This window comes from Trachurus trachurus (assembly GCF_905171665.1).
Source record: "Trachurus trachurus genome assembly, chromosome: 19".
NCBI classification, from domain to species: domain Eukaryota; kingdom Metazoa; phylum Chordata; class Actinopteri; order Carangiformes; family Carangidae; genus Trachurus; species Trachurus trachurus.
Window position 1 is genome coordinate 3,888,864 of NC_139913.1, and position 26,200 is coordinate 3,915,063.

A 26,200-nucleotide genomic window follows, 5' to 3' on the forward strand; every position below is an offset into this window, starting at 1 on the left:
TACAAAACTGTCTGAAACTGAATCATCTTATTTCCTTAGATAGTTTTAAAAACTTATTATCGAATGTTTTACAACCTGTATGTAATTGTGAATCATGACCTTGTATATTAGCTCGCTCTCAATTGACCTTCCCTGAATAAATAAAGGAGAAATGAAAGAAATGAAATGAGAGACGTTTTTATTTTAATTTATTTAACTTAAATAAAAATGTCTCGAGACATGATCAAATCTTCAAACGTTTCCCAATCACAGCTTCTCAGATGAGACGATTCACTGTTTGTGCATCTGAGTAGCTTAGAATATCATGTAAAAGTTTATGTCAGTAACTCAGTTCTAAAAGTGAAACTAATACATTATATTGATCCAAAACGCACTGAATGAAACATTTCATGTCTTTATTTATTTGAGATTTTTCAAACGTGACCTGATCCAGTGACCCACATTTGGAAAGAGGAGAAAATAAGCTTTAAAATGATCCCCTAGTCAAAGTCATACACTGGATGGTTTTCAAGATGTGGCCGTTCGAATTATGTTCTTCCACTCTCTTTTTACGATTAAAAACATGAGAAAATTGCATTTAAACATATAGAACGTCTTTGGTTTAAAGGCCAGCGGACTCTGGCGTCTGTTCCTGTACCACGTGATTACACACACCCTGTACGGCCCCTTGTTGTCGTAGAGGCACCATTCCCTCGGAAAGCAGAGAATCTCACGATTCAGATGCTGTTAACAGCTCGTCTCTATCATAAACGGCTCAAAAGTTATTTTGAGATTTTAAATATGGAAATGTTGGCCTTCTAAACACTATCTCTAAGTCCATTTATATGCAGACCATAATTTGGTTGAGGCTTTTTGACTTCAACCACTGTAAATGGACTTCTCCATGATATTTTAATTCATTGAGCTACAGCTGTGTTTTGTACATGAAGGTTGGTACGGTGGCCCTGAGGGCTCAAAAACAAAAAAAAACACATGAAGATGAAAAGACACGAGCGACGAATTCAGAAAACAACTTCATCAATTTGACAAACTGAGCTCAAACACTCAACAGAAACGTTTCCAGAACTCGAACTCCTGCTTCAATAAAACTTTATTTCTTATTTTTATTGATGTTTAATAAACGTGAAAAATATGAAAAGCTGATTTATTATCCGGCAAAAAACCAAACTCAGAAACGTGTTTGTCAGCTCAGGCTCTGAGTCTGTGTTTGACGTGGGCGTGAGGCAAGAGGACGGTTAACAGACCGGTGTAATCACAGAGTAATAATATCACACGTTTCCATGGTGATTTCTGAGCCGAGCGGCCGAGGCTCATTCACAGAAAGCTTCCGCTGCAAACAAGCTTGAAATATAGACTTATTTAATTTTTTTCTGAACAATTTCGCATTTCAGGGCTTCAATACAAGACGGACATTACATACGAGCAGCATGGAGGTATTTGGATGTTTTTTGGTGTGTCTTTTTGTTACCAAGACAGTTGGTATCCATTTGCAACCGTCATATGGACATGCACTGCTACGCCGAGACCCCCTGTAACTCAGAGAAGACACGGAGGACTCTGAAACTTCTCCCAGCTCTTAGTCCACATGAGGGGGAGTAGATAATGAGAAAGCGACATTTCAGTTTTGAGTGAACTATTCCTTTAATCTCGTGACATACCCGCTCTTCGAAGCTGAAGTCCGGCGTGGAGCAGCGCGTGTCCTCGCTGGACAGCAGCCGGTGCGAGTCCCGGGAGCAGGGCGTGTGGGGGTTGGAGGCGGTGTCGGGGCTCGGCGGGCTCATGGGCGACGGCACGTGGCTGTAGTCGTGCAGCGCGGGGCAGTGGCCCGGGTCGGGGGAGGCCGGCTGCGGCGTGGGGGGGTTGGTCCCGCACAGCAGCGGCGTGGTGCGCCCGTCGACCGACTTGTACGACCTGAAGAAGGGGACGAGGAGGACACGAACGGTCAGACAAAACACTCCACCGTCATCACACAAACACACACACCAGGGTTCCTACAGGTTAAATTCAAGTCTTTTTAAGACCTTTTATACACTGCTCAAAAAAATAAAGGGAACAACACATTGCAACTCCAAGTATATCACACCTGTGTGAAATCAACCTGGGATGATAATTTTGATTTACATGGATCATTTTTATGTTATTTTGTTCTCAACACACTCTACTATATATTGAATAACGATTTTAAACTGCAATATTTCATTAATTGAGATCTAAGATGTGTTGTTTAAGTGTTCCCTTTATTTTTTTGAGCAGTGTATAAAAATGTAATACCTATTTCACTGCCGGCAAAGAAAAGTGAAATCCTCAAATTTCAGAGTTGTTTACTGTAAATTATCCCACTATTTTTCTGCTCTTTGTGCTCTATAGGGATGTAACAATATCAAAATCTCACAATATTACAACACCTCAATAACAAGCCCATGATATTTATTGCAGTATCATAAGGCATCATGATATCAAAATCTCACTGTATGATGATACCATATAAGCTCCACAGTACAAGACTTATTCCACTATCCATAAGTCAACAAGAAGAACATTGATCAAAAATAATCGTGGTTGACAAATGAAACTTGACGAAAAATGCGATATGGAGAAGTTAAATACAGCACAACTTTTAAGACCCAGAAATCAAGTCTTTTTAAGCTATTAGTTCCAAATTCATAAATTCAATGCTTTTAAGAATTGTTAAGACCCTGCGGGAACCCTGACACACGCTTTCTGGTATCTGTGGGTGTTATGTGTTGGTTGTCATAGCGACCGACCTGCTGCCCCTCCTCTTCGCCGGAGCCAAGGCCATCCAGGTCCAACGGGAGCGCTCCTGATCCTCGTACGGCTGATGGAGCAGCACGAAGGCGGCGTCCGTCAGATCCTCCACCTGCAAAACACAGACAGGAAACTTTCATCACAACATGAAAACAGTGGAAACGGCTTCTAGTGATAAAGAATATAGTAATCAATCACTTTATAGTAATCAAGAAATCCACTTAGTGTTAATTTTTGGTCATTTTATGAATGAAAACGTGCAAAAACTATTTTAAAACTACATGTATTTATTTTATTTCTTACTCTCATGATTCCTTGCTTCTGCTGCTATAGCTAACAGAAATGAGTGACACCGGAAATCGTAGCCTACTCAAGGCTGTTTATAATTTTAACCACAGTGAGCTCTACATCACTGTGCTGTACTGTGTTCAGTATTTGAGTTATGTCTGCGCAGTGATTAAACTTGAATGGTGCCCCTGGAAAAGCATCTGAAACAGCTGAACCATGTTTGAAACATTAAATAAATGGTAAATGATCTGTATTTATATAGCGCTTTACTATACCTGCAACGATATACTGTAAATCGCTTTGATTTACAGTATATCATACATCGCATTCACCCATTCACACACTGAATAAAATTCAGTAAATGCTGAAGCTCCGTTGCGTTACATTTTTCTCATTGAAAAACTATTAAAAAAAAAAGTGGCATTTAGATGATGTTCTGCATAAAAAATGAAGTGAAATTAAAAAAGATCTGTTATAATAGTCGACCGCTTATAGTGCTCAGTGACTCTGGACCCACGTGATCAATATAATATTAATAATAATATAATAGTAATGTTTGAATATTCAAGTCATAAATTGTTAATGGTCTCTCTACAGCAGAGACTTAAAAAATGTGCTGAAAAAAAATATTTTCAGACCGTTGCAGATTAAATTTGACATTTATTTAAACTGAATGAATGAATGAATGAATTTATTTATTTAAACTTCATCTCTGTGGATTTTAAATTGTTGGTCAAAGAAAAATGATCTGAACGAGTCGTCTGCTTCCTGCAGCTCTGCCTCCGGCCACCAGGTGTCACCGTCACCGTTCACTCGCTGCCACAGGTTCAACGCCACATCTCAACATCTGTCACACTTTATTTAATCTGAAGAGAAGAGAAGCGACTCTCACCTCCCGCTCGTCCTCCTCGTCAGTGATTGGCTGAGAGAAGACGTCCACGCTTCGCCAGCTGCAGAAAACAAACAGACAGAGAAGGAAGTGTCAGATGATGATGATGACATGAGACAGGAAGTAGAAGTAGCTGTAGCTGCTCTGCTCTAGTCTACTGTACCTGGGCGTGAGGATCTCTTTGTACTGCAGCTTCTCCACCCGGGTGGTGGCCGCCACCGACATGGGGATCACGATGTTGTTGATGTCGAAGGAGCTCTCGCCTCGCCGCCGCTTGATCGGCTGCTGCTGGGAGACAGAGGGACGCACGTCAACATCTGGATGACATCATCATCATCATCATCATCTAAAACAACCTGAGAGCAACACATCTGCAGGGACGAGTCTAATAGAGCTGCTTTCACCTAATAATGTTATTTATCTGTCAAGGTTTCACTCAGTTTAGAGGTTTTATCTTTAAACTTTAACTCGTTTAACATGAAATTTTGATTTTTTCTGTCAATATTTACCAATAAATGAAGATAATCTCTTGTATTATTGATCGGATTGATCTCATGTTGTATGTCCTGTACTGACAAATATACAGCTCTGGAAAAAAATAAAGAGACCACTACTCCAAAATGTTCTTAATAAATAAATCAGCTTCTCTACATGTGGCAGCCATCGATTCCAGTGTCTATTGAACTCCAACACAAGCACCTCACACTACTTAAATCATATTTAATGAGGAAGAAAGATTATAAGTAGTGTAGTGTTGTTTTAAAATTAATATGAACTTGTTTTCTTTGCATTATACAAGGTCTGAAAACACCAGCACTTTTTTGTTATTTTGACCTGTTGCCATTTTCTGCAAATAAATGCTCTAAATGACAATATTTTTATTTCAAATTTGGGAGAAACTGAGTAAAATTAACACTTTTGTTTCATTCTATAACCTACTGACAAACACATAGCTATGAATAGTAAAACCAGAGGAACTGATCATTTTGAAGTGGTTTTCCAGAGCTGTATCTGTGATATTATTACTGTTTGTCTGAAACTTTACATGTGTATATCTGGTTTATATATTAATTGTGTTGTATTTCTTGTATATTTTGTTATTATCATCTCTTTTGTTCTTTTCTTTCGTTTCGTTTTGTTTTGTAAATTCTCTATTTCTCTCCTCTAAAACGACACGCTATAGCTATTCTTGAATGTATGTATTTAAATGTTTAGTCTCTTATAAGCCCATGTGGGATGGGCACAAAAGAAAATGTGCATGACACTTACATAAAAATAATAAAATCAATCAATATATCTGTACTGATAAATCTATTTTATATACACACATTCTGAATGTCAGTATTTTCCCAAATGTTAAATAAAGAATCTCATTGAGAGGGGGATAAATAAAGAGAATAAAGGACTTTTCTTCCTTCTTCTTTTCAGTTTTGAATGATCTCAGCGTTAAAAACTCGACAGTGAGTCATTTAGTTATCGACCTCTTTGAGCTCGTTAAACTCACATCTGGACTTTTGATAAATGACACAGAGACTCAGAGACTCTGTGTGCGCGAGCAGCAGCAGTTTATCAGAGATCTGACCTGAGACCAGTTCAGTCCCGACTCTGTTTCTGCTTCAGTGACGACGAAACTAAAAACAAACTCAGGATCGGGTTTAAGTTTCTGTTTCGTGCTGCACACACACACAGAGAGACACACACATTTTATGTTTTATCTCGATGTGTCAGTCACTGTGAGTTTCCTTCGACAGACGTGTGAACTCTGATGTTCAACCATCATCACCGTGGAAACAGTCACACAGCCACAGCCAAAGAAACAGGAAGTAAGTGTGAGTGTGTGTGTGTGAGAGTTAATTAAGAGTGAGATAATAAACCCTGAGCCCGGTGTGTTTCTCCTCCTGCGCTCCAGATGTCAGCCGGAAACTGAAGCTTCAAAGCTTTTTTGTTTTAAACACTGAGGTTCAGAAACGCGGCGAGTTCAGTTTGTGAGATTAAAAAACGTTAAAGGGATAGTTCACCCAAAATTGAAATTTCACTCATTATCTACTCACCCTCATGTCGACTAAGGGCTGTGAGAAGTTTCAGAGTCCTCCGTGGCTTCTCTGAGTTACAGCGGGGCTCCGTGCAGCAGTATTTGTCCATATGACGGTTGCAAATGGGCCTCACTTTTCTTCGTCCAAAAAGACACACCAAAAAACATCCAAATACCTCCATAGTGCACTGGGAGCTTCCGCTACAAACAAGCCTAAAATATAGACTTATTTAATTTTTTTCGGAACAATTTCTCATGTTGAGGTTTCAATACAAGAGGGACATTACAGACGAGCAGTATGGAGGTATTTGGATGTTTTTTTGGTGTGTCTTTTTGGACGAAGAAAAGTGAGCTTGGTTCGCAACCGTCATATGGACATGCAGTGCTGCACGGAGCCCCGCTGTAACTCAGAGAAGGCACGGAGGACTCTGAAACTTCTCCCAGCCCTTAGTCCACATGAGGGTGAGTAGATAATGAGTGAAATTTCAATTTTGGGTGAACTATCCCTTTAAAAAGACGTGAAGGGGGTGGGCGTGCTCCAGTCCCCTCCTCCTCCTCCTCTATGGAGCTAACGAGGCCAGTGAAAATGAAAACTGAGCCCGGGGGCTCTGGGTGTTTCTGGGTGTTTCCTTACGGGTGTGCTGGGGACGCTCTGGCCGCCGGCGCCCAGCGGCATGGAGTTCTCCGAGGACGTGGACAGTTGCCGCGTCAACGGGCTGTGGAGGGACGAGTGCATGTTGGCCAGAGACGGACAGGGGCTGCTGGACTCCAGGAAGAGTTTAGGAGACGCTGCAAGAAAGAGAGACAGAGAGAGAGTTAGACGACTGTGAACGCTGCATCATCATCGGGACAGGAGCAAATCAAAATCCACCTCTTTAGTCTCTTTAACCCTTAAACTACTGCGCTGCATTGGCTATGTGTGAGTATCATCACCGTAACTCTGTTGTAGTTTGTTTAATTTACCGTTAAGTCTGTCTGCCATTTTATTTTGAAAGGAGGGAAAACAGAGTGGAGAAGTCAAACATACAGTCTCATGCAAATGTTTGGGCACCCCTGGTCCAAATGTCTGTCAATGTGAACAGTTCAGCAAGTGGAAGATGAAATGATCTCCAAAAGACATAAAGTTCAACATGAAACACTGTTTTTTTCAATATTTTAATCCCTACCAGTGTATTATTTTAGTTTTTCTACAGTTTTAGAGTGAAAAAGGGGAATCAAAGCAGCAGCCTGCAAAAGAATGAGAAACCCAGGAGACTTGAGCTCTCAGACAACTTTGACCAAGGTATCAGACAAGATATTTACTATTTACACACTGGGATAGTTTCCAAAGGGGAGGGGCTACTAGCTACTAACTATGCTACTTTTCCTTTTTTGTCATTTTGAAAATGTAAAAGATGAAAATAAAATATATACATATGTTGCTTAAAATGTAAAGGGAGTGTGTTATCTGTAAATGTATGTCTTTTGGAGATCATTTCACCTTCCACTTGCTGAACTGTTCACATTAACAGGGGTGTCTAAACGTTTGCATGCCGCCACTGTAGTTCAATTTTACACTGTTATTATTAATTTTTTTGTAAACCCAGAGCTCTAGACTCAAAAACATGACTAAGATTGATTCTCAACCTTCCATCTATCTTCAAAAGTCAAATGTGCAGTAACAGTATTGTTTCTCACCCTAAACCCCTAAGAAGATCAAGTTTGTTTTTGCGTTTTTCTTTATTTAACTAATACAGGGTTCCTACACATTTGAAATTTCCAAATTCCATACTTTTTCCAGACCCTAATTTCCAGATTTCTCGGTAAAGAATTCAAATAATTTGTGATTTGAGTAAATAGTTGTGCATTATATAAAAAAAATCATGCAATAAATCATTTGTTTTCATTTGTATTCTGAATGTGTATGCCATTATGTAACCTAATAATTTCCAGGAGATTTTAGCTATAGGTAGCACATACAAAAATAATTAACCCAGATAACTTCAGATAAGACCAAACCCAGATAAGATATTAAAGCAGATATCAGCTTCACGGCCGTTTCGGCTAATGCTGCGTTCAAGGCAGGCTTTTGAAACCGTAAGTTACAGCTTCAAGTCACAACTACGACTTGGTAGCGTTCCAGGTAACCCGTAGCTCGTGTTTTTACCATCCTGTTGTCTGTGAAAGTTCCCTATAACGGCCACTCGTAACTTCCGACCCGTGAACTCGTACCAGATCGAACTGGTATGACTTCACAGGAAGGAAAAACACAAAGTACGAGTTTCTTTGAACGCACCATGAGTTAGCAGCCCCCGCCCTTGTCAGGCATCAATTGGTCCTCGTGCTACGTCACCACATTCACGCACATCCCTTGGCTGCACACACAGCCCTTCATGCCGTTCTCTCTCCTCATTGGATAACACTTGTATCCCACAAGGAAAATTTTCTCCTCGGGTTACAGCAGAGCAGAGTGACGGAGAGACTCGTGTTTAGGCTGAAATACTTCATGTAAGTGATTGCTGACGGAAAATAGGACTATTTAGGACTTATATTAACAAAAACATTCCACTGATATCTGCTTTAAGATAAATATATTTCCATACAATAATTTCCATTTTTCATACTTTTCCAGACCTGGAAATGTATAAAATCAAATTCCATACTTTCCATACTTTCCATACTTGCGTAGGAACCCTGCTAATACTTCCATACAATGTTCAATAATCATTTACCAGATGCTACAAATTCAGGTGTTAAGTGCTGCAGCCTTCAAACTCGGGTTATTTTACAACCATTTTATAGAAATAATCACAGAATACGTCCAATTCGATCCGTTTCCAGCCTCGGTGTATGAAGAGTTAACACGTGTCAGTCTGAACAACTCACTGTCGGTTCGGTCCAGCGACGGCTCTCTTAACCTCTTGCGGCTGTAGTTCTTGTCGTAGGGGCCGAGCGGCGTGGACAGCGCCTGCAGCCGCTCCGTCTTGCACACGGCCTGACCCTCCAGCCGGGCGGCGTTCAGCAAAGAGCCGCCGCCACCGCCGCCGCCGCCGGTACTGCTGGTACCAACGCCGCCGCCGCTGCCGACGAGGCCCACGCTGCCGTCCACCGTCCGCGGCTTCTCGGCTCGGTTCTTAAAGTGGCCCAGTCCTGCAACACCGGGAGGAAGGTTTGAACATTTTAAATATATAAAAAGGGTCAAACAATAATAATAATAAAAACCTAAACTATAAGATGTGGCGTGTTCACTATCTGAGCCCGGCGGCGTTATGAAAGACGGTCTAATGGTGAATTCTGTTGGTGTGAAGTGACGCTTCATAACAACGAGCAGAGTGAGAGTCTGAGACACGTCGCTTCGCTCGTTTCACAGTTCGACAGCGACAGATTTTCCCTCCGTCTCTAATTTATACGTTTAATATAAAAACAGGTTCGATCTCCTCTGTTTAGTCGATTTAAGACGACGAGAGAAGAGTTCATCCATTTGTTTATTTGTACATGAATCCCCATTAGTCGTCACCTTGGTGAGGTCTATTCCTCCTGGGGTCCGTTTAAAGACAAACAACTTTAAATCACATGACAAGAAAATAGTCGAACAGTTAAAGGGATAGTTTTTGGCTTTGGCAAATTGGCCCATTGCCATAATCCCTATAGTTTTAGCAGTAGGTTCGTTACCTTTAATTCTCTGTGCAAGCTATTTTTAGAACAGCAACAACTCCACAACGCTCTGGTGGACAAGTTGTGACCTGCACATTCACCACGCTATGAGATAATAACACAACGTTACCAGACAGAGTTGTTGTAGAGGGAAATTCATGCAAAACCGCTGATGCACGTTCCCGTCGGAGGCAGTTTTTCAGCAAGCAGTCTCTGCATTTCCCTCTAAAACAACTCTGTCTGGTAACGTTGTGTTATTATCTCATAGCATGGTGAATGTGCAGGTCACAACTTGTCCACCAGAGCGTTGTGGAGTTGTTGGATTGTGTATTTGATGAGTTTGATGAGGGAAACCAAGAAATCAGCCAAATTAGCCTCCGTAGCGTAGCTGTGAGCAGCTCACGGCTCTGCTCCGCCCTCAGCTTGCACTGACAATTAAAAGTAACGAACCTACTGCTATGACTATAGGGATTATGGCAATGGGCCAGTTTTCCAAAATGTTGACCTATCCCTTTAATAAAAGCAGGTAATAAGAAAGGTGTCATACATAAAGAAATCATAATTTGAGTAACGAGTGTCTTTTTGAATCTTGATTTACCATCAATACCAATAAGACAAGGAGGGAGTCTGTTCGCTCTATATAATAACACTGTGTTCTTAAGTGCATTGGATTTGGCTGAGGTAAAGTGAAATGACCCTTTAAAGCCCGTCTAGTGTTATGATGATGTCCATCTATGGTCAGTTACATTTTAGTCTTTCATCCACTTTAAGCGATGGCAGGTTTTCATGTATTAAACTGACATTGCTCCTCGCTGAGTCATGCAGCTCGACTAAAGTTTAACCAGGTCTTGTGTGATGATGATGAAGGTGATTCGTCCTCCACTTACTGACTGCCATGAGCGAGTTGGTGAACTTGTGCTTCTCTTTGGACGAGGAGAGCTTGTGTTTGAGCGAGAGCTTCTTCAGTGGTTTGCTCCTCTCCAGAGACTTGGTCTGCCACTGGCTCTTCATCACCTGCTGCAGACGGAGCCCTATACAAACGTCTGAGAAACACACAGAGGGAAATATTTAACACACATTGAGATATAAACACTCAGTCGACAGAGATTCATGTTAGACAAACTCCTTGTTAACAGGAAAATATCGATACAGGATATTATTTCATTGAATCGATACATATGGAGCTTTTATTCTGTAAAGAGAAAAGGTAAATTCAGGTTTTTAATCACAGAAACAATAGAGACGGTGCTGCTCAGTCTGATAATCCCATTTAACAAGATTAAAAATACATAAATTAAAGATGAACAGACTGAGAACTTTAGAGGAAACAGATGTTGACTAAAAATCTGCTGGAACAGAAAAGGGTCAGACGAGTTCCTGTGTTTCCTTCTTTGTTATTGATTTGTTTGGTGACTCATATCTGTGTTTTGACATGTTGAGCAAGTTTCTGTATGAAATCTGCTCTTTAAATAAAAAGACTTCTTCTAAATCATAACGCAGAGGAAACTGTAAACTGTTAATAATAATCACACATCTGTGTAAATCCTGTGTTTTAACTGAAGATGCAAAGAAAACATTGGATTTTAGTCACAACAGACAAATATTTAATGAGAATATTATTATTTTAGACGGAACAATCAGCCTCGACGACCTGACGCTCAACTATAATTAGAGGATTTGTGAGACTAAAACACTTTGAATAAAAATACAAATGAGAGACAATTAAGGGATCGAGGATCAGAAATGTTTTGATCTGACTTTTAAATCAGCGTCTGTAGCGGATCATTACGGAGACTGATGTGAGTTGAGAGCGTGTTAATAGTTAAATGAATGAAGAAGGAAATCTTTGAGTTGTGACATGATGCAGTTTATCTGAGTGATATTTGTTATTCACTACAGCTGGGTTTAAAATAATTGATTTTCCGATTCATAGTGATCTTCATTTATCGCGATTAAAACCCACAACTGTACTGAAGAGTTGCAGTGTTTACTTCTGTAGGGGGTCGTGTTAAATACATGTGCATTAACGTCACTGCTTTTGGGTCAATCCTTTATGTAAACATGGATATTTTTCATAATGCACCAGGTTAGAGAGTTTCATCTTGCTTATTTCAGTTTCAATACCAATTTTGCTCAGTTAAGAAAGAGATTAAAGACAGAACTATCTCTAAATGAATCAATATCGAATCGGAAAATCGAGCTGAATCAGTAAATCAGTAGCGATTCCCAACCCACTGAGGTGCTGCTGCTGTTCACTTTTATCTGCTGGTATTTTTACATTGTTTTATTTGTTCTTTTATGGCCCTAATTTGTCTTTTATTGAGTGTCTGACTGATTGATTGTAAGCCTGAGGAGTGCCAACAGAATTTGGTTGTTCACCGTGTGTTAATATGTGACTCATGTGTGAACTCCCTGGAAAACTACAACATATAAAACTGCTTTTGTTGTGTCCGACAGAGACAGAGGAGATTGCAGGGTTTCCTCTACATGTAATGGATCGTGTTTTTAATGTTAAAACAACGTAAAGCACAACCAGTTACCATTTCCTACTTTGCACCCCTCACCACTACACAGTTACAACTTTCGACTCATGCTTTTCAATCACAGCTGAGTTCTTTATTTCCTCCTCATTAAAAAACGAAACTTGTCAAGTGCTTCGCCCCTCAGCTCTGTGTGTGTGTGTGTTCATCTCTCGCGCTCTGTTTCAATTAATAAACACAAATAGGCTACAAACGTACACACATTGGCCTCACGTGTTTGTCATTCCCGGTGTTTTATTTTGAAAACTGACCGGTGTAATGGATAAGGCTCTAATGCCACCAGGCCTTACCAAAGCAGAGGTCCGGGTGACAGTAACTGGTCTTATTGTTGCGGCTCGGCTCTTCTACTACGCAAGTGGAAGAGCCCACATAAACCAGAGCTTGTGGAGTGGTTAAAACTCATGACAGAAGCCATGTTTCCATACAAAGTGATTCGAATTACTGGGAAATGCGCATTAAAAGAAATTCGAATCGTGTGTGTTTCCATCTACGGACTTTGCGGCCATAGCGAGCGTATTTCAGTTTGTGCGAATCAGGGGATTTTAATTCAAATCGCGGCGTTTCCATCATCATTTTCCGATGCGATACATCTAGATGCGCAACTGGAAACGCAACTAGAGACTGCTGCCTTTGAAAAGATGGTTGCTAGGGTTAATAATGTACCAAGTCAGATATGGGAAGTCTTTGTGAACTACATAAGGGGTGTGCCATAGAGGGGTGTAAGGCATGGTTGGAAGGATAGTTTGCATTGCATGTAATTGTATTTATTTATGCTTTGAATATGTATGAAGCATGAGGGGTGCCAGGGGTGGGTGCTGCCTTTAAGTTGTAAGATGAGAATTTTATTTTTATCAATGTTATATTTTATTTTTTCAGATATTTTTTCTTGTCTGTTTTTCTCCTCGTCCTATCTATCTGTTTCTCCTTTTTTACTTTCTTAAACAGACTATTAATTGGTGCCATATCTGTAACACTTGAAATGTCTGTAAAGTTATGTTAAAACAAATAAAAATTTGAATGACCCGTCGATCAGACCACCCTCGCCGCCACTCTTGCCACTCTCAAAATCCTGGAGGAAACACTGGATTGAACATGTTCTCTAGGAAACTTCCTGCCTGCGGCCCCTCCCTCCCTCCCTCCCTGTTTGTCTTCCCCTCTGGACGCAGGGGCAGGAAACCCCGGTGGACTGACCGTCAGGGAAGGACAGGATGGGGTGGACGCCAAGATCCAGTCTTGACAGGCGCTCCAGGGTGGGCAGCTCGTACTGGGGGTCTTCTCTGGGGGTGGGCCAGCCACCGCACATCACACAGCTGGGGTTGATCCTGCAGTTACACTGGACACAGCTGCTCCTCTGGGCCTGGGGGGGGGGGCAGAGGGGGGAGAAGAGAGAGGACAGAGGGGGAGAGAAGAGGCATTAAAACACTGAGTTACTGAGTGACGACTCAATATTTCTACAGTTTAATTCGCCGCGGGAGGAAAAGTGAGTCACTCCAGGAAACGTTTTCCCTCTTGAAGCTGCACGCCCGCCCGCCGGCGTCATGGCAACAGAGTTAGGGCTGTCAGTCTTCCCCCCAAATCAGATTTGAAATGTCAATGTTTTTTATGTTAAATATTCAAATCTTTAATGTTTTTTTTAGCTCATTATATTAACCTATACCAGCTTATTATTACTACATCTGCCTCCACTAGAGCAGGGGTTCCCAACGTGGGAGAATTGATTAGAAATTGATTAGAAATACCACATTTTAGCTGTAATACTAAAAAAGATAAAAGTAGTAGTTAGAATTTAAAATAAAACAATGCAGATAAGTTTTCCTCCTCATCTTTAGAAGCTTACGGATCATGTTAAACATGGAAGACAATCTCATATAGGAGAGTTTAACACTGAAACATAGTAATTCCCAAAATGTAAATTTGCACAGCGACATAGTTCACGTGTTTACTCAGTACTCTAATTTATGGATACGACTTTCGAGTGAGATATTCTTCTTCTAAAGTAAATAGCTGTATGTAAATTCACATCCTTATTGTCAGGCCGTTACGCCCGTGTATACGTGTTCGTATACATCATATCGGTGCGTGTGCTCTGTGCAAATCCATAAATCTGTTATGTAACATTTGCAACACACTTAAGTTTTACCAACTCAATATAACATTTTAAGAAGGGAAATGGAAATATTATAAGTAGTCAGTATTCAGCTTCGAATGTTCCCATTTTTTAAATAATTAGAATTCTGTTTGAATAGTGAAGTTCGTTCTGACACCGAGACGAAGCACCGGCACGTTTTCACACATGGACCCGACTGAGCTTCAGTTTCATCTTCACTCACACACACGGAGGGAGAGAACCGGGATTCCCTGTTGTACGACTGAACTGACTACTTTCTTTTTTAACCTCTTCAATAACCACACACACACACACACACACATCCTCAGACATGTGTGTGTGTGTGGTAAGAAGCATAAACAATCAGCACATGTTTCTATTTTCCTCCACTAAAACAAACTTGTGAGTCGTCACGAGGCCGATTACACGTCTTTGTTGTTGAAGATGTCCTAGTTTCTCACACTCGGCTCAGACCTCGTTTATTCAGCTATTAGGTTACACACCCAGGAACTAATCAGCCACACACACACACACACACACACACAGAGTCCACTTCATCTCTTTTAAATGTGCAACCGAGCGTTCAACACAGTCACACCTTCAAACCGACTCAATTAACCCGTGAACGCATCGTGTGACTTGAAACCCGTCCTGTTGTCCTCCTGGGTCAAAGAAGGACGAAGGGAAAGAAGGAAGGAAGGAAGGAAGGAAGGAAGGACGAAGGGAAAGAAGGAAGGAAGGAAGGCAGGAAGGAGGGAGGGAGAAAAAGAAAGAAGGAAGGACGAAGGGAAAGAAGGAAGTAAGGAAGGAAAGGAAAAAGGATTGTGGAAAGAAGGAAGGGAAAAGGAAGGAAAGAAAGATGGAGGGTGGGAGGGAACAGATTGGGCCAATTAGATCAAGAGGAAGGAAGAAGTAAGGACGAAGGGAAAGAAGGAAGGGAAAAAGGAAGGAAAGAAAAATGGAGGGAAGGAACAGATTAGGTCAAGGAAGGAAGCAGAAGGAAGGGCAAAGGGAAAGATGGGAGGGAGGAAGGAAGAAGGAATGGAAAAGGGATTGTGGAGAGAAGGAAGGGAGAAAGGAAGGAAGGAAAGCAGGAAAGAAGGAAGGGAACAGATTGTGTCCCAGAAGGACGACAGGAGGGTTAACGAAGACGAGCAGCGCTGAATTTAACCCGTTCAACCGGATCTTCCAGCTCGAGCGCCGGCGTGAACACACACTCTCTCACACACACACACACACACAGAGCGGGACTCACCTTGCCGTTGAGGTTGGGCACGGCGTTGGGCTGGATGAGCCGCCTTCGCCGACAGCTGACGAGCGGCCGTGTCCGCGCCGCCACGCACGTGCTGTCGTAGGACGACGGCTGCTGGTGCTTGGCGTCGCCGCCGTCCGCCATCCTGAGAGACGGGAAACAAAAACCATCAGCTTCATTACACTTTATTAATGACATGGAAAGAGTTCACGCACGACTACATGTGTTTTTCTCTCTCTCGGTTTGTTCTGTGTAATAAAACACTGATGAATTAATGCGATTATTGTTTTTTATTATGTATTAAACTACAGATTGTTTTGTTTAAAAATGTCAGAAATGAATAAAAACCTCCGTCATATTTTCCCAGAGCTCACGCTGACGTCTTTTGTCTGACTCATGGTGCTAAAGAGTCGATTTACAACAATCAGCGTTCCCACTCTTTCCTTGAAATCATTTCCCAGGACATTTTTAGCATGTTATTATACACCCTCTGTCCCGTTCTTTTCGACAGTTGTACCTTATTTTGTACATTTTAGTTTCTATGTTTCTTCCTCTCCCAGCCCCAGAAGTCTGATCTAAAGATGTGAAGTCTATGGCTCTAAGTTATGCAATAATCTCTTACAGTTACATGCTTAGAAATTCCTATGAATTTATCATAGAACAACACAAATGTGGGGTCCAATACTGGAAACACTCATCAACTCAAAGTCTCTAGTTTTCTCACTAGGCACTTTTTTTAAAGAAAATAAATCCTTAGTGAGGTCTGAAAACGGCAAATAGAGCTCTGGTAGCTGATGTGGTAAATAATTTTCCAGGACACCTGAAGCTTTTCTCGGACATTTGACTTTTTTTTCTCATTTTCCATGTGTTTTCCATGTGTTTTCCAGGACAAGTGGGAACCCTGAACAATATAAAACAGTGAGAGCAGAACATTTCTCTCTTCAGAAACTGAAACAAGAAAATATTTCGGTACTTTCCTTAAAAAATCTGTTTCCTGTGAACTGACTGATGGATTTATCAGAAACTTCCAGCTCCAATAATAATAATAAAAAACTCATCTCAATCCGACAAGATAATTAATTTACATCAACTATTTGTCCAAATTCCCAGCAGCTCTGTAATAATACGTATCTTATTTGACCTTAAACCCATATTGAGACATTAAATCTCCACATCCGAGGACGTGAACCTGATAAACATGTTGTGTTTTGTCTTGACCAACAACAAATTCACTTTCTTCTCTATCGATCAGCTGATCAATAAACTCCCTCAGTGCTTCTCAGTAACATCAACAAATCCTCCTCAAAATCCATAATTATCAAGAACTCCCTTCCTCCTCCACTTCCCAGAATGCAATCTGTCTATATCTGAGGAGCACGTGAGCCTGTGGTTATCAGCCGTACCTGCTGAGGACGCCGTTGACCGGCTGTCCGTTCTGACTCTTCCATGCGCCGGCCTCTGTGGCGGTGTTGTTGGTGTTGTTGGCGGCGGCAGTGGCGCTGCTGCTGAGGTGGGCGTGGCCCGAGTGCTCCAGCCGTTCTGAGGCGCCGTCCTGCAGCGACAGATAAGACCAGAGTGAGCTCGTGACAACTGGCGCAGGAGAGGCAGCGCTCAGAGAAACCCAGAGAGATATTTAAGGAAACTACTAGAAACAGACGAACCGAGTCGTCCCGGTGCCGCGGCCTTCAATTATTCAGTCTGAGGGATTTTTTTTTTAAGTGTAAGTGTGTGTGTGAACGGAGCGAAGCGAGGCGATCCCAGAGCTCAGAGACCCGCTCTGCTCTGCTCTGTCATCAGCGAGCACGGCTGCACTTCACACGCTCCTACACTAATGAGCACAAGTTCACAGCTACAACCAAACTTACAAATTATATAATAATTAAAAAAAACACAACCTCAAGATTTCAGGTCTCCTTTCACTCTTTTCTAAAAACACTCAGTTGAGAAAAACGAATTATGGCCTTAATCCGTCTATAACTGGAGAACTGAAGTGCATGTAATCGTGTTAGTCCGACTCAGACTGGACTTCTCCAGATCAGACTAAAACACACAGATTAATGTGATTGGAAACCGGGTTTTCTTCATCTATTCGCCTTAATCTGACTGAAACTGGACGATGCATGTTTCACAACAGTAGAGACAACACAAAGTGGAGCAGAGAAACCGGACCAAACCCGGCCATAAAGAAAAAAAGAAAGCAGAAAGCACCTGGGCATCTCACACAGAGCAACCAGCCAGAAGATGTAAAACAGGAAATAAAAATAAACCCTGAGACGACCTGAGTCATTGTATATATTTTCAGCCCAGAGCAGCGTCCTGTCAGGAACTGTGGTTCAGATCTCTGAATTATTTATATCCAGTTATTTACTAGGTGACAGAAAAGTTGACCGGACACGGACAGGGGTTGGCATTAACTAGAGCTGCAACAATCAATCGATTAATTGAACAATAATCGATTAAGTTAAAGTTAATCAACTATTTTGATAATCTAATAATCAGTTTGAGTAGTTTTTTTAAGAAAATTATCTGATTTCAGCTTCTTAAATGCAAATATTTCTGGTTTCTTTGTTCCTTTATGACAATAAACTGAGTCTCTCTTTGGTTTGTGGAGGACAAAACAAAGCATTTGAGGACGTCATCTGGTGGTTTGAGAAACACCGATTGATATTTTTCAACATTCAACATTTTATTGACCAAAACAACTAATTGATTAAATAATCGACAGATTAATCGATAATGAAAACAATCGTTAGTTGCAGCCCTAGTATTAACCCACTGAAATGACACATCACCACCTGAGGAGGAGGACACCATCAATTATACTTTTTTTCCCTGTTGCATGTAACTGGGACCGAACTCTGACGACGTTCAACTCACTTCGCTGTGCATGTAAACGCACCGATTCATTCAGATTTCAGCCGTTAAAGCAGATTATATTTATTTAAAATAGAAATACACCTCAGCAAAAGACACTAAATCCTTTAATTTAATATATAAAAGTAGAAAACTGGCTGTGTGACTAATCAACACGCAGAGATCCTCCAGCGCGAGCAGCCACACCTGCAGCAGCCGCTCAGGCTTCACTAACATGTGGCTCAACTATTCAAACACATCCAGAGGAGCAGAGAGCTGCTCCTCCTCCTCCTCCTCCTCCTGCTGCTGCTATGAGTTATTATTCAGATGTGAATGTGGAAGGAGCTGATTTCACTGAAGCTCTTGTCTGATTGGCTCAGACCTGAGGGACAGACGAGGACAGACGTCTCACTTCCACCAAACGCTTTGATTTACAACAACAAACAAACTCGGTGATGAATTAAGTTGTAAATCGACAGGACGCAGCTGCTTTAATCGCATATTTACATTAAACTTAGTCAATACATCTTTTCTTCAACAGCTGTTCTCCTTATAGAAGAATATCTGAAGCTTAAAATGTGTCTTAGCTTCAAATATTTTGTGTTTCAGGCTAATTTCCTGCGAGATCGTTTAACAAACGCTTCAGAACAGGACGAGCGAACAAACACGCTGCTGCACGTTAAATTAAAGCAACAACAACTGTGAAACCGTTGATAAAACCAAAGCAGGAATAAAACAGCACAGCCGTTCCAGGTGACCTGCACTGAAGCTTACCTGAGGACCGACAGGCTCCACCTTCACCTCCGTCCCACCTGCAGGCAGCACGCTGGGGGCCGCCCCTCCCAGCTCCACTGAGCCCTGTGAAACCCACAGCGGAGCGTCACTCTCCAGCAGAACCACAACCACAGCCAGAGCATCACAGCAGCTCCCTCAACAAGCAGCGAGCACACACACAACTGTTTCACTATGTCCAGAAGATCAGGGACGCACCGATCTGATATGAAGATCAGGGATGAACCGAACCCACTGATTAAGAATCAACCGAATACTGAAACCAAATACTGAATCCTGCTCCCATCATCGACCCAGACAGGAAACAGAGTATAAATGCAGTAAACAACTTCACACAGTGTGTTTTAGTCTAACTATGAAAAACAATGGGCAATAACTTTCACCTCTATTTTGCATTTGAACAGAATTAACGCTCACAGCCAGAAAACATTACCGAACATTGAAGCTTCAAGTCATCCAGGATTCAGGCTTTAGTATTTTTTCCTCATTCAAAACAAGGAAGAAAAAAACCAAATAGTGAAATTATCTCCACAGAGCAGAGAAAATATCTGCCTGTAAGTATTATTGTATGTTACTTATGCCATGTTTACCTGTTTAGGTTAAGATAATAACAGCTGTTTGTGGTTTAAACTGACTGTTGATTGTGGTGCTAATTTCTGTTAGCCTGTCTATGGTGTTTCGCATTATGTGTTAGCATCAAGCTAGCAGACTTTTGTGGTAATGAGAGTGATGCTGAGATGGATTTGAAAGGTTTTCATTCAGGGTTCGGTTTAGTTGATGTACTTATGGTCCATTTGTGATATGTTGTATCTATTCTATATGTTGTATGTTTGTTCTACTCTTTCATTGTGCTTTTTTTTATATATGTATATATTTTCTCTCTCATGTGCAAATAAATCAAAGCAGAAACCAAACCCCATCATTTGTCAGAATCCAAAACCAAATCGTGGATTCGGTACATCCCTGAATAAGATCCTATATCAGTCCAGATATTGATCGGGTATCGGATAATGGGGCTAATAATGATCCATGACGCCATCAGTAACAACAAACACAGATAGAGCAACAACGCAGGAAGTAAAGTCATGTTAAAGTGAAGCCTGATGCCTTCACCGTCTTCCACACGTCATGGTTCATACAGTTTATCAGTTCAACAGTGGTTTCTGATCGGTATCGAACATTGGGACTGAAAAAGAAGCCGGATCGGTGCGTCGCTGGTCCTGGTCTATAACAAGAAGCTGAAGCTGGGCGGACTCTGACCTTGCTGGCTCGGATCTGTCTGTAGATGTCCGTCTGCTGTCGGATGCGGTACTCCAGGTCTGAGATGTGCGCTTGGAGCCAGTTCCAGTGGCTGATGATGGCGGCTCGCTCCACCGTGTAGCGACTCTCCGCCCGCTTCCATCTGAGGACGCAGAGATGAAGAGTGTGGGTCAACAACAAGGTGATTTATGAGTTATATAAAGTCAGCTGAAACTATAAGTTGATTAGTTATTGATTCAATATTGGAAGATTATTTCTTCTAGGTCATCTGTGGAGCCAAACTGCCTCTGAAATATAAAAGATTTTCTGTATTTTCTGCGTTTTATTTCACAGTTAACTGGATAAAACAAGATACTTTTCTGTCACTTTCAAGGAAATAATCGAGGAAAAAAACAACCAGCAGGTTTAATCGATAATCAAACTAATAGTAAAAAAAAGGTTGCATTGCTCAGAAAATCGAATTATTATCCCAAACACAATTATCATTGGTTATAAGTGGTGTACAGGAAGTGTGCTGCTGAATGCCTGGTCTGTCCTGAACCCTCCCATCAATTAAAATATATTGAAATCACATTGAAACACGCTGGAATAATAAATTGATAAAGTGAAACTGATCATTTCAGAGGAGATTATTATTATTATTCATCCAGAGAGCCTTTCAAGCATTTCCTCTGCCAGACTGCAGAGGTCAGTGAATCAGCATCACAGCGAGCTCCCAGCTGCAGGCAGCACCACAAAAGCTTCCTCTAATCAAAAAAACAAAAAGCCATCAGACCTGCGATCACTATAAGCACCGCCGGACCGATGTGGAAACGGGCGTGTGTGCCGGGCGTGTGCGTCTCGTTTCACTGCTTCGTCCCCGTGTCAAAGAACCAACGCCAAGTGGGAGCAGAGTACTCCATTTTACCAGTATGACACACAGAATGGGCATTTCAAAGGCAGAGACATGAAGAGGAAAATGTCTGCTCCTGCACCGGCCGCCGCCGACCACAGAGGGCGCCGTTTCATCACAATACGGCCCCGCAGTGGCGGAACAATGAAAATAATGAGTCAGATGGCAGACAAAGATAGACCTTGCACTCACTCCTCTGTGCTTTCTCCTCCTCCTCCTCCTCCTCCCAAACACCCGCCCCTGTTTTCAGTTTTTCCTCTAGAGCTCCACACCAGGACGGAGGAAGTGGAGAAGGAGAAGAAGGAGAAGAGAGGAGGGACGGGAAGGAAGGAAGAGGAAGGAGGAGGGACAACAAGGGGCTGGGAAGCTCTGGCAAGGCTGGAGGGGAACAGACGGGCTTTAAAAGCAATCTACAGGCCACAGGGTGGAGGAGGAGGAGGAGGAGGAGGAGGAGCAGACACAGATCACCAATAATCCAACAGGCAGGAATCCTGTCTTATTGTGGAGCCGAGCGGAAGAAGCAGAAGAGTTATTGCAATTGCTGCTTCTTCTTGACGTAGACGTAGATGATCGACGGCTCGATCGCCTCCTTCACTTCACTTCAGACTCGTCCACTGCAACAACAACACGGCATCAAGGACACTGCTGCAAAAACACACACACACACAAGCTGCAGCTGCAACGTTTCCTTCCTGCTAATAACAACGTTTCCTACTCGCACGTCACGGCCTGTTGTTCTGCATCACATCACATAAAAATAAAAACAAACCAAAAGAAGCACTGGTTCTTATTAAAAACACCACTTTGTTTTGTAGTTTGTGAACGTTCATCACCATCAAACACTGCAACAACAACAACACCAACAACTCTGACGCTGAACGCGACACGCCCCGGGGGCTGGTGCATCAGATCAGATCAATGCACCGCCCGCCAACGCCGCCGTTTTTCATTTGCATCCCTGTTGAGATTCGACTCGACCAACCAAGGAAGAAGGAGGAGGAGGAGGAAGAGGAGGAGGATGGACGACGGCTGATCGAACTGCAGGGAGCGAGGACGGGAGGAGCGAGGTGAGAAAACAATCTCAAGGAGACTCATGAGCTCGGTGGCAGCGGCGGTGAGGAGCGAGGCCGTACAGAAAGGTCACACGGTGGGAACGCAGGAGGAGATGGGAGGGAGAGAGGGAGGGAGGGAGGGAAGGAAAGGGAGCAGGGATTCAGACCTGTCAGGTGAATCAAATGAATAAACTCAGCAGTTTCTGGTGCAGGTTTCACCGACAGGAGGAGGAGGGAGGAGGCACCGTTCGGTAAAATACAAACACATACACACAGGCCACTGACCTTAATCGTCACGGCAACAGAGGAGGAGGAGGAAGAGGAGGAGGGGTCGGTTCACTGCATTGAGAAATCCCCCCTTCCTCCCTCACTCCGTCCCTCCCCCCTCCACTCATACACACACTAGGATCTCCATTCCCCCCCTGTAACCAGGACATATTTCCCTCCCCCTCTACTCACTCCCACACACACACACACACACACACACACACACACACACACAAAGCACCAGCGGCGATCGCCACCACCACCACCACCACCGCCGCCGCTGCCGTGTTTCCTGGCCGTCAGCACATTCTCCATTGTGGAGCTTCTCTTCTCTGGACGAAGCGCATACGTTCAACGCCGCCCGCTCGGCTCCTCTATACCATACCGACGCTCCAAAACCAACACCACCTACAACGCCACGCCCCCGCACGCCACTCCAAGCACAGGCCACACATCCACACCTGACACACACACACAGAGAGGAAGCATGAGGCGCCTTCAAAATAAGATAACCTACTGTATATTCTAAGGATTGACCGATTATCAACACGCCTGAGATAATAAAGGCTGATATTCTGCATGTTTACAATAAATCAGCAGCGTTTCTGCAACAAGTAATCGAACAATAATCGATTATTAAAGCAGAAGTAAGCAGAATGTTTGTGTTTATAGAAGTGATTGCTTATAGACTTATATAGAGTGTTTGGTCTGAAACACGGGTCTGTCAGTCACTCTGCTCTGCTGTGAGCCGAGGAGAAAACTTTCCTTGTATCCTACAACCTTTATCCAATGAGGAGAGAGAACGGCATAAAGGGGCAGTCCTCTCTGTGTGTGCAGCCAAGGGATGCGCGTGAATGTGGTGACGTAGGGACGAGGGCGGGGACTGCTAACTCCATCTGCTGACAACAAGTTAGCCAAAACCACCGTATCGCTTACTTCTGCTTTAAATGAGTCGTCAACTATTTTGATAATCTAATAATCTGTTTGAGTAGTTATTTAAAGAAAAAAAGTCAAAGTTATCTGATTTCAGCTTCTTCAATGTGAATATTTCTGGTTTCTTTGTTCATTTACGACGATAAACGTAGTCTCTCTCGTTGGTTTATGGACAAAACAAGACATTTGAGGACGTCGTCTTGTGGTTTGATTAACACTGACTGATATTTTTCAACATTTAACCAACAACTAATCGCTTAATCGTTTACCTAATCGACAGATTAATCGATGAAGAAAATAATCGTTAGTTGCAGCCCTAGTTTCCACTATATACATAGAGTTGTTGCCGCCACAACTTAATAATCAGGTCGGAGCAGATGCACAATAATAATCTACCGGTTAACATTACTTTGTAAACTTCAAGTGTCTCGATCTGCCGGACGGCGCTCGGTTTATCGATAAACCAAGTCAACAAGGTTTTTACAGCCCGTACATCTCCTCTCTTCAGCGCTGACATTCACACTACACACTGAATTAACGTTTCGTATTACTTTCCTTTTGGTGTGGAAACACTGATCGGTATTTCTTTTCACCGATAACTGATGAAGTAAATGTATTTTAAAACGCGCTCTTTCGGCTCCGATGCAGCTGCTTCTCTGCCTGAAGTCGTCACTACATGTGGGTTGGAGTTTGTGTTATTCTATAAAAACGTCAGGTCTTTTTTATCACAGCTTTTCAGTAAACTGTATTCAGTCTGATCCCAGGTCTGTTATTCTAAATTTAGAGACAAAAGTTTTCATTTTTACTGCAAATGAACATATCGATTATTAGTTTCCTTGATAACTAATAATTAGTATCCGTATCTGCCCTGAAAAACCCGTATCGGTCAATCCCTACTACATGCTTCCTGTTTCAAAAATATCATATTCATGTCAACACACAGTTTATTTTTAACAACAATTTCATCCTCTGTGGTTCGGCCCAACCCTCCCCTCCTCTACTTCCTGGTGTGTGTCATTAAAACTGTGCACGTCGTTACCATATGGACCCACGATTGGCCGATGGGAAGGAGATTAACTTTGTGTGTGTTTGTGTTTGATGTTTTATTAAGAGCCTGTGTAATTATGTGCAACACTTCACAATGTTTAATGCTCAAGAAGTTAATCTGCTCTGATGCCTTTTTTTTTTCTTCTTCTTCGGGCACATGTTTACATCCAAGCGTCAGGAGGAAAAATCCATTTTACTTTATCTCACATTTAACACTTCACTACAGGGACTTTTTCTTAATAAAAGCTGAACCTGACTCGTGTTTTACATGAATATACAACTGCTACACTGATTAAAACAGGAGCAGATGATCCTCCCCAGACATGCAGCACAACTCACACACAATCCTCCAAGACTGGACTGTACCAAGCAATTTATGATTATTCTTTACAATGCAACACTTAAAAACACAGAATTATAAACACCAGTGCGCTCGCAAACGGCATTTTATGTAAAACAGACACGCACACGTTTCGCTCTTTCTTCATTTCTAAAATGAGCTGAAGGAAACTGTTGGTGTAAGAAGGGGGGGCACCTTTTTGGTCTAGGTACATTTGTTGTGTTTTGTTTTGGATTTATACTGCGAGGCTGCTTCTTCATGCAGAAAAGTCAAAAGAAAAAGGTAAAAAATCCACTTTAAGGTTTTCATTTTACTTCATTTTGTCTCTTTCGTCAGTAGATTTCTCCTAAATTCACCAAAAGTTAGTCTGACCCATGTCATGTCAGGTATCACTGTAAAGCTCTCTCTCTCCTGAACAATGTAGGCTCCAAAAATGGTCATTTCCTCCGTATCAGCAACCAATCGTAAAAGTATGATTGACAATAACAATCTATTCAATTTTACAGTACAAGTCTTTCAAGGCCGTTTTCTCAAAATGAGTTTTTCTTCAGTCTCTGAGCTAGAAATCTCTACTTCAGCAGCACTTACAGACACCAAACCTTCCAGTTTGATCCCTGTCTATACTCTGAAGGTTTTTACAGAGGGGTTTGTTGATATATCATTCACAGCCTCATTTATACAACATTTTATTCCTAAAAACGTGGGAAAATTAATATTTTTTAGGGCTTGTGACAGTATTTTCTCATTTACACAGTGATAAAAAGAGATATCCAAAATCCCCTCTGTAAAAACTTCTGACTAATATGTCAACAAAATAAAACAATTTTGAAAGGGGCTTTATCCATCGTTTCTGTTCTGGAAATGTATGCAAATCAGCGCACATTTCATCAGATACTGCCTCAATTACATATCTAAACAAAAAATTTGACAAAACTTGTAATACAAAAAAATAATGGTCTTCATGTAAGTGATTAACTTGGGAAGTTTCATGATGATATCTGTTAGTTAACTTTTTTTTTTTACCCTATTCACCTGTAGTGTCCCCCCTTTAGGGTAAAAAAGAAATGAATTATTGATTCTTTTTGATTTATGGGATTTATAGGACCGAAATAAACTCACTAACTAAACTAAACAGAAGAAAAAAAAACCCTCAAGTGTCAGGAAGCTGAAAAAGAAAAGAAAGATAAAGCACCAAAATATCAATGAATACATAAGAGGCTGTGAATTGCAGCCTGTAAATAGCAGCAGAATCTGCAG

General features: G+C 41.8%; 1 protein-coding gene across 4 annotated transcripts in view; it reads right to left on the minus strand.

Annotated features, from left to right (window-relative positions):
* Window positions 1-26,200, minus strand: part of LOC311002834 (KAT8 regulatory NSL complex subunit 1-like) — a 45,816-nt gene that overhangs the window by 2,536 nt on the left and 17,080 nt on the right. For 2 of the 4 annotated variants that reach the window (XM_083994374.1, XM_083994373.1), the window contains exons 3-14: window positions 20,413-20,554; window positions 19,135-19,218; window positions 16,911-17,059; window positions 15,511-15,652; window positions 13,340-13,505; window positions 10,496-10,651; window positions 8,841-9,104; window positions 6,610-6,764; window positions 4,107-4,231; window positions 3,947-4,004; window positions 2,766-2,878; window positions 1,659-1,911 (exon numbers count right to left, since the gene is read on the minus strand). In XM_083994374.1, coding sequence (XP_083850500.1) covers window positions 1,659-1,911; window positions 2,766-2,878; window positions 3,947-4,004; window positions 4,107-4,231; window positions 6,610-6,764; window positions 8,841-9,104; window positions 10,496-10,651; window positions 13,340-13,505; window positions 15,511-15,652; window positions 16,911-17,059; window positions 19,135-19,218; window positions 20,413-20,554 — 1,807 coding nt within the window. The remainder of the gene's footprint in view (window positions 1-1,658; window positions 1,912-2,765; window positions 2,879-3,946; window positions 4,005-4,106; window positions 4,232-6,609; window positions 6,765-8,840; window positions 9,105-10,495; window positions 10,652-13,339; window positions 13,506-15,510; window positions 15,653-16,910; window positions 17,060-19,134; window positions 19,219-20,412; window positions 20,555-26,200) is intronic. The other 2 variants (XM_083994375.1, XM_083994376.1) reach the window with 2 other exon arrangements.